We start from the raw sequence: 9,392 nt of genomic DNA on the forward strand, positions 1-9,392 counted from the left end.
ATTGAGCAGTACACTGATACAGCTTCATATGAAATAGCAGAGCAAAAAAAGTTGGAAAACTGAGCAAGCAAAGGTCAGGAAGTGCCAGAGCTAAGGATTATCCAAGTAACCTTAATTCCGACGCCTTTGGACATATGCATAGAGAGCTTAATTACACAATCTCTTACAACTTTCCCTCCTCCTCTAGCATATAGGTTTTTTTATTCATCCTTCTGTATGCAATCCAAGCCTTACCTACGCGTACCTTCCAAACACCGCATATGTACCTACTCAGTATGTTTCACACCAAACTACTTTTTCTTTTGCTTTCAGAGACCATCAGTATTGATCAGTATCAAATCATCACAAAAACTCTACTGCCAAGTGAACTCATCTTTATCACACCCCTTTGAGGTAGGGAAGTATCACTCACCCTGTTTTATGGGTGGGAAACATAGGCACAGGCAGAATAAAGCCAAAGTGATCCAGTCTCCATTTTCAGGAGGCCCAGTTTGAGATACTGACGCCTTTTCCAGAGTCCTCACAATTATTACAGCACTTCACTCCTTCGAAGTTACAGCTGGTAACACCGACCGCTTCTGTACATCAGACCTCAGAGAACCAACGCCAGTGCCCAGGAACACAAAGGCGATACAAGCAGTGACCATCTGTAGAGTATTGTTAAAAATTATGCAAACCCCTTTGCAAAGACAGGCACGGAGTTTGTTTCTTGAAAGCCACTTTATTTCCCTCCAATCCCCTCCATTCTTCACCAACACCTTTCTTCTGCAATGAAAAAGAGCAGCTGCCCCATCGATAACGTACCCTCCAGCACACAGCTCCAGCTCATTCCTGGAGCAGGAGGCAAGGCTCCAGTGAAAAGCACACACAAGCATCCATAAATTAAGATGGCATGAGCAACCCTTACAACGCTTACCAACACTTGCATGCTCCTGGGAAGAACCAAGCCACTTGAGTCTTAAAAAGCAAGCCGCAAAAGCAGTAACTCCATCCGTCGGACCCGCTTGGCCCCAGTGCATTTGTCAGCAAGACTCAACGCTTCCAGAGCATGTTGCTGCCGGACAGACGTGCCCCAAAGAGGAAGGAGACCCAGGCAAAGAGATCCCCGAGAGGAGCGTTAGGATCCAGGCTCTGCCTCCTTGCCCGGCTCTGCGCGGCTCCAGCGCTGATGGTGCCACCTATTCCTCCTACCACCGACAAAACCGTCGTCATGCTCTGCCATTCCCTGGAGCACGAATCCTGTCCTCACTTCCCGCCGCCCCCTCCTGCCTTGCCGTTCCTCTGCCTCGGTGGGAAGCGCTTCCCTCTGCTCTTCCTCCCCCTCTCCCTCCGCATCGTGCCAACAACATGTGCTCAGAACAACGGCCAGATGGGAATACTTGTAAGAGCCTGAGGTTAACCCGTGTCTTCTATCCTACATACTCTCTGCTGTTTTGAAATGCAGATTCTATTGCACACAATTTGTAGTGTAAAGACTTCCCGTTAATAGTATAGTATGTTGCTATTGCTTGTGAAATCTATCTCCCTGCTTGTATTGCACGTTGAACATCTCTGATACGGAAAACAGAAAAGACGACAGCTAACATTTTAAGGTTTCAAAAGGGAGGGACCTATTGGAAACAGGAAAAAAAATACTATTTTTAATATGCATATGCATATATATATTTAATATTCCTCTCTCCCATCTCTCTATGTTAATTTGTGGGTCACACATATAAATTCACAGATGTTATATCAGCACTGTGCCTAGACAGCTTTAGCTGTCTTCCAGCAACCGACATGAAGGGTGATCTGTTCCTCCAATTAATCTCTGCGTGGCAAATGATCAAGATGAAGAAACAGCTAGACGCAAACTTCTGCCTGCGGGATGGATTTCACCCCCCACAATTAAGAAACCCATCTGACCGGCTGCATTTCCAGCCAACAACTCCAAGGCAGGAGCCGTTATCCTTCCCTGTGGAATCCTAGTAGCTAGGATGGGTCTGAAACACCTCAAAGATGGAGTATGTCTTTTTTTTATTTACAGTGGCTACTCTGTACACAACTAGCAATTTCCATGTGCCACTCCAAGCGTTTCGAGGTAGCCTATCAACTAGGAACGTGAATTAGCAAATCATAAATGATGGTTTTATTGGGGTGGTGGCCAGGCACCTCGAGGCTGGGCCAGTACCTCTGATTACAGTACAAACACAAAACACGTCCAACAAGCATGAAAAGGCCAGAAGGTACATTCAACGTACACCTTTCTACAAGTTAATGTACATAAGAGAGCCCCAAGGCTGCTAGTTCATGTTTCACATGATGCCTCGGCATGTGGAAGGAACGATCTAATTACATCCATCACAGAAATGCCAAAAAGACATCCGCCTTCTAAAACCTCAATTTATGCTTTGACATTTCTGGAAAACCAATTTTTAATCCATGTAATCTATTAGGAGTTCCTGATATTTTATTTTACCTCAACGCTTTAAAATACTGTTGCTTTTATGGAGGTACAGGTGGGGAACTGAACGCAGAGGTGACAAAAATATTAGGAAGAAAAATTCGTGTCAGCCCATGAAAGCTTCTGCAGATTTTGGAGAAACAGAGCAGCGAAAGATCTGGCTTTAGCTTTTTCCAAAACACCCGAGTCCAGAAGCACCTTGTCCCCTGGCCGGGGCTTTTTTCCTGTGGTCATGACAGAATTCAGCCATATTTAAGCAAGATGAGATCACCCCAAAACGTCCACAGCCGTGATTTGGCAGCACTGACGGGCTAAGCGATAAGGAACTGCAAGCGTGTAGTACACGGAGGGCAACCGAGACCATTCACAGGAACCACAGTCCCACGCAGATTTCGCTTTTACCCAGAAGAAAAAAGCCTAACAGCTGAATCTTTTTTCTCCAGATGCTCAAATTTGCTTGGTTTTGCATCTAGGCAATGAAATTTTAATGACTTCAGACGGAAGTGAAAGGACAAAGGGGTCAAGAGAAGACATCACCACGCTAGCATTAATAATGTATAGATGATACACCCACTGCCCAACGGGGAGCATGCCCTACAGCCAGGAAACGTGTGTATTTGGCATCCTCTGCAGGTACGAGGAGGATGACTTAAACCCACTGCCACCTCAAGCCACTGCCAACACACCCATCCAAGGGGACAAGGTCATGGTCCCAGCAAGCCGGGCGCCTACAGGGACGTATCATGCTCTCCCAGGAAATCTGGGAGACGCTAGACAAGCTTTGCTGCCCAATGCCAGCGCTCTCGCTGGCGGGATCAACGCCAGCTTATGATACAGCTTATCATATATCAAGTGTAGCCTTTATTTCCACTCTTACTTGGATAAACTCTTTATTTCGAAGACAACTTTTACTTGAAAGGAGTGGAGGGGTAGGAGGGGAAAGGTGAACTTTAGACATCACAACACATTAAGTAATTAAAAATAAAGGGCATTTTAATTTTGGAGGAAGCAGCATAGAAAATTAAATGGAAGGTATACTTTTCTTTAAGAATTATTTTATAAATCATATATATATACTGTATGTACAGCAAAAGTAGGAATGCCATGGAAGTAAAACTGCTTATTAATTAATTTTTGACCTGGTGCAAAATCTGCCCAATAAAAATACACAATAATAACCTTTTTTTCTGCTATAAAAATTACTATGCTTGGATAAAAGGGCTGCAAGTCAAGCGAGCAGTAGGCTTCCTAATCACTACCAACTCCCTTCCCTGTGAGTTTAGGTCACGTCAATAGGCCATAGGGAAAAAAAATGATGCAATCATTAGACTACAACATCTTAAGCAGAAAAAAAGTGTGCTGACATTGATTTTCGTAGTTGTTTGCTTTTTTTTTTAATAAAGGATGGGTTTTTAATACTTCTACTAGGGATTTCATGAACATGGCAGTACAGATTTGCAGAGCCAGGGGTTGTAAAATGGCACTGAAACATGATGTGACCGGCAGTACCTGCAGCTGCCTCTTCCTTACAGCTCTCACCTCACCCCAGCAACGCCTCCAAGGAAGAGTTTTGCCTGCTTTTGACTACGTTTTCCCTTGTAGCCTTGCCAAAAACCTAAGGGATGAGAGCACTTAAAAGCAGAAATCTTCCAAGGGCTGTGAGGAAAACCACGCAACCAACTCTCGGTGAAATAATGTGTTTATCCAGACCAGTAGAAGGAGAAAACTGCCCCCTCTTTAGACTGCGTACATCAGATAAATAAGATTATTTTGCTATGAGCTACTACAGGCTACAATATACTCACATAAATATATTAATGCCTATATGTGAATATGAAATTGTATATATCAGATACAGATAAGAAACACTTAAGACGACGAGTAGATTACCAATAACTGCTGCAGCTTCTTGCTGGGTAAAGTCCATCATCCAGACTCAACACGATGAACCCACAACGGCGGGTTTTGCCACCGCCCCCGGAGCGCCCGGTGGGTCACCCTCGCTGCACCAGCGCAAAACACTTCCCAACCCTTCGTTAGCATGTCCCTGCCTCCATACTTTACCAAGAAAGGCGGCTTGATGGGCTGGACTCAACACAAATCTCCCAGCTGCAAGGCAGGGGAAGCCCCCGCAGCCTCCTGCACCTGGCATAAGGTTTTTAGGGATCGCCCCAGCTCCTGTCCCCACAGCGGGGAAACTATGAGGGAGCTGCTGGACCCGGCTTTGTCGAAAAAAGCTTGGGTTTAAGCCTCGGCAGCAACATCAGGGACCAGATTTGCAGAAGGGGCAAGGAGCCACAGCGACGGCGGAGCTGAGGATGCTCAGCAGCTCTGCAAATCGCAACTTTAAAGAAAAAAAAAAAATCATCCCACTCTTGGTGGTTTGAGAAGATCCTCAATATAGCGCCTGTCCTCCTCTAACATACGAGCGGAGCTGGACCAAGCAAGTACGACAGGTCTCTAACAGACACGTGCATGCAGGAGACGGCTTCTTTCAGCACTAGACTACGTTACCGAAGCATCCCCCTACCAGAGCGGGAGCAGAAATGTGCTCCTAGTATTATTTACACAATATAAAGTGCATTACAATTTAATTATTGAACTGACAGACTTTCTGCCGGGACCATACAATTTTGAAACAGAGGTGAGGGCTTGAATAGGAAATTCTCTCATGAGAAAAAGAGGTTCAGACTGGTGCTCTTCACCCTGTCCTCCTAAGGATTGTTTTTGGCCGTTCTTTCTAGTGCAAATAAGCTTGTGTTTTCTCAAGTTTAAGGGACATGGCAGTTTCAGGGCATCGGGAATGAACATTTAAAATGCATTAGGGATTCGGCATTCCCGAGCATGTCGCTGGGCGCGAGCAGCCCGCATTATCGCCGCTCTCAGAAGCTGAAAACACGCGCTGCCAAAAATAAGAAGGAACCCGTTTCCAAATCTCACCGTTCAAGTCTTGCATTGCTACGTTTCCAGTGAGTCTGCATTACCCTCCAACGACAACATCTGCAAACATCGGTGCTTTCCATTGCGGTGGAAACCCATGGCTAGTGGTTTACCCACGCATGATCGGCTATGAACGTGAAGATCGCGATCCAGTTTTGGATACTAAGGTGCATCCCGTGCCAGGGGAGTAAATGCATTAGTGGGTCCTACAGGATACCGAGCCTGACCCGGTAGCCAGCAGACACTCAATTTCTGGGTGATATTTACAATAAACTAATGCCATCGGAAGGCCAATTCACTAAAAACAAAGATAAAGGGGCATTAAAAAAAATGGGCAGCAATAAGGAAAGCCATTTTGCATCTTTTTTTTTTTTTTTTTTTCTTTTAAAACGGTGAAGAAAATATCCCTTTCCAATTGTTTTGCCCGTCACAAGTATTTTCCTCACCAACGCTACAGGAACACAGGGAAGGCATGATCACTTACAACACACACGGCTAATTCCAACGTAGGAGCTTTTATGATCCCTCGAGGCAAAGGTAGGCTGGGACAGGGAGATGTCAGGCTGGTAGGGGAGGAACGCCACATAGAAACAGGAAGGGGAAGGAGAGCGTAAAAAGTTTGTACATTCATAGCTCCGGTTTGTTGGAATACAAGTTAATTTTTTACTCCAGGCACTATGACGGGCAGCAGCAGTCAGCGATACGCTAACATATGCCTCATTCACTAAATTCTGGTTTCTCACCAATAATAGGATGTAGAGTTATTTTAATGTTGGTCTTGTGGTTTGTTTTTTTTTTAATTGACCTGTTAAAACCATTGGGACCAAAGCCCTAAGAGCAACGATGAACCAGTACCCCGTTTAACCTCCAGCTGATTCATCATGGTCCACTAGCTGTTTGAGTGGTGGAGCGAGAACGTCTCTCCGAGAGTTGAAAAAGTACCTGAAAGAGTGACCTACGCAGAAACGGATGGGATTTTTTGACACTAAGCCAAAGGCTTGGTTGCTGTAACTGCTATGTGTGGTTTTACCTAAAGGGGGAATCACCTAAAACAGTGAAATTAATTTTCTTACTTCTTGTCACAATCGTAACATTTTCCTAAAGGTTCTTTGGTGACTTTGGTGCAAGCTTTTATTTTTTTTTTATTTTTATTTTTTTTTAAAGTTAAAACAGATTGACCAGTTTTAGTACCCAAACTAAAGTCCAGATTATCCTCTTGGTTCCCACCCCTGCCTCCCCAACTTTTCTTGTTATGGTTAATGATATTAATAGGTAATAGCATTCGGACTGAGCGTGGCCACGCAGTGTGCAGGTGGGTCCAGACTGAGAGTGATGAACAGTCTGGTTAGAGATAAATATGCTTCTCAATAGGTTAAAAAAACCCAAACATGTAATGGTTGCATGGAAAAATAGCTGGTCCACGTGCACACTAGGCCACTCTGCAAAAAAAAAAATGATCCAAACGATTATAAATATCTGATTAGACACAGTAATGTCAACTTGAACAAAATCTTACAGGTGGGCAACATGTTACTGGAAGTACCCACTGGTCTCAGAGGGGAAGGAGCTGGTTGCCCAAAGTCTGGAAAAAGCCCCTTCCATTATAAGTATTCATGTTCTAATAAACAAGAAAGAATTTTCAAAATCTTTCATCAACCTCCTAAACAGATAATTGTATACATTCTCCCTCCAGGCAGAGACTTTATATCATGAGATTTAAAACTGATGTTACAGAGACTTTAGCGGGACAACCCTGAAACCTGGTGGTGGGCGATCAGGAATCAAACTGCTTGACGACAGCCCCAGCTCTGAGCGGGTGGGAAGAGGGGGATGGGAGGGCACGGATATTGTCTCCTAACACCACCACCTGTAAAATCAACACGACAGAAAACCCAACGTGGCATCAACCACGGGTTCCGAAATGCAGTACGGGTTAAGTATGAGAGAGAGGCCTTTTTATACGAATCTAATAGTGCACCAAACCCCCCAAAGGTCTTTCTCGCAGCAGGAGGAGAAAAACGCCCGGGTGTTTTCCTCGCACATCACAACTGCATTAATCTTACATTTGGGAGAGAAACCGGGAGCCTCGGTTGCAGCGGTCCCTCCACCGCCGAATACCCGCTCCACAGTGGCCTCCCGCAACCCATAACACTCCTAACACAAAAATACCTTTTGAACTTTTGGACAAATGCATTAAAAATAAAAAAATCACCAGCCTCGCATGGGCAGAACACGTAGATGAGGAGTGGGTTATTATTCATTGCCATTAATTCAGAAGGCTTAGCACTCAAGTAGAGCTTCGCTATCCTGGGATACGTGGGGTTATTCGGTCAGTACAAAACAAAACTACGAAACGAGTAACAAATCTTCCACTCTTCACCAGCACATTATCAAGGTCTGACCAGTGATCAAGGTTTTACCCACACAGAGTATTGTTTCACACTCAACAACCAGCAGATGCCAATTTTAAAACCTCTACTTCTCCTCATACACAAACCAGCAATTCACATGAAGTTGATTTTTGTTGTAAACGCCCTACAGCTACACTGCTCAGCCGTTTGACCGAGTACAGGCAGAATTCAGTCCCAGAAAACCCATCATAAGCAGAAACCGATACATTTCAGCATAAGGTTTGGGGTTGTGTTTTTTTTTGTATCACGTTGAAGTGCAACACAAGCCTTATCTAGACTATTTAAAGGTCAGAGTGCCGGATTTTTTTTGTGCTGATATGCGTACTTCCATAGTCTTCAACACTCGAAGCAGCTGACTCATACAGACTCGGGAGGTTGGTACTTTCATAAGACATACGGAGATGTTTGGGGCGTAATTCAACGTGATAACCAGACTCCTATAACATTACGGAGTGGAGTTAGCAAGAACTACCAGAAAAGGACTTTACAAAAAATGGGGCAACTTGAAATTACTATAGGTCAGTCCCTCTCACCAATTTCTGCTTGTTTTGTTTTATTTTGCCAGATGGCCAGTCCAGTGCACGCTATTCGAGACCCTCTTGCTCTTCACCACTGTCCCCTCTGGCATCCATCCTTTTTTCTTTATGGCTGTTGTAAATTCTCCTCATCTCTTCTTCGTACTTGATAAAATTTTCCCCAAACCGTGTCCATGCTTTGTATGGAACTGTGATGGTGTTACGGTAGGGTGGCCTCACCTCACTTACCTTCAGGAAAATGCCGTACCTGTTGGATCCCACGTCGAAGTAGAAGCGCTTGTTGTCCACTCGGAAGGAGGTGCCCTCGGGGAGCTCCGGGGGCTCATCGCCTCCCCCCCGCCGATCCTCTATATCTCCCTCACCGTATTCTTCAATCAACTGGACCAAAGCATCCCTGAATTCAATCATCCCTTGCGCTGGAAGGACGATCGTCTGCTCCTGTCCCAAGCTGTGGCCAAAATAACCCATCATGCCAGGTCCCCTACTCATGGTTTGTCTAATCCGCAAGAAGCGCCCTCGCTGATTTTCCTTGAGGTCCAGATAATACTTTCTGTTGTCCCTCTCGATGTACTCCGTTTTGAGGACACTGTGAGGGTGCTCTTCGGAGCCAACAGACCCCGGAGGCGAAGGCGGCGGGTGCTGCTGTCGCCTGTGGGGATGCTGCTCTTTGTCATTGCTGTGCTCGTGCCGGTGACTGTGGCTGCCTTTCAGGCCCAGGTGGGCATAGTGCTCGATGAAGTCCCCCAGGCAGTCCTTCAGCTCGGCGGCCACAGACAAGGAGAGGGTCAGCTTGCTTTTCCTGATATTGTCCTGCCTGCCTCTTCCTATCCAGACCTCGGCGATTTTCAGGAAGCGGCCTCGGGAGCTCTGCTTCACATCCAGATAAAATCGCTTTTTCTGGATGTCCACCCTCTTGGAGGCCAGCTCCTGGATCTCCATGCAGCCACCCTGGGAGGAGGCCGGGTAATGGTACTGCTGCTGGGACTGGGAATAAATGCTCCTCTGCAGGCCAGAGCCTCCCAGGTTCCTTCCTCCTCCTCCTCCTCCTCTCCCTCTTTCCAT

At 45.6% G+C, this 9,392-nt stretch overlaps 1 protein-coding gene across 1 annotated transcript; it reads right to left on the reverse strand.

Annotated features, from left to right (window-relative positions):
- Positions 1–8,378: 8,378 nt before the first annotated feature.
- PURG (purine rich element binding protein G) lies at positions 8,379–9,392 on the reverse strand. Its single transcript, XM_074154937.1, has one exon. It carries the CDS (start codon positions 9,390–9,392, stop codon positions 8,379–8,381), a length of 1,014 nt encoding a protein of 337 aa, XP_074011038.1.

This window comes from Numenius arquata, chromosome 10, assembly GCF_964106895.1.
Source record: "Numenius arquata chromosome 10, bNumArq3.hap1.1, whole genome shotgun sequence".
In the NCBI taxonomy this organism is placed as follows: Eukaryota; Metazoa; Chordata; class Aves; order Charadriiformes; family Scolopacidae; genus Numenius; species Numenius arquata.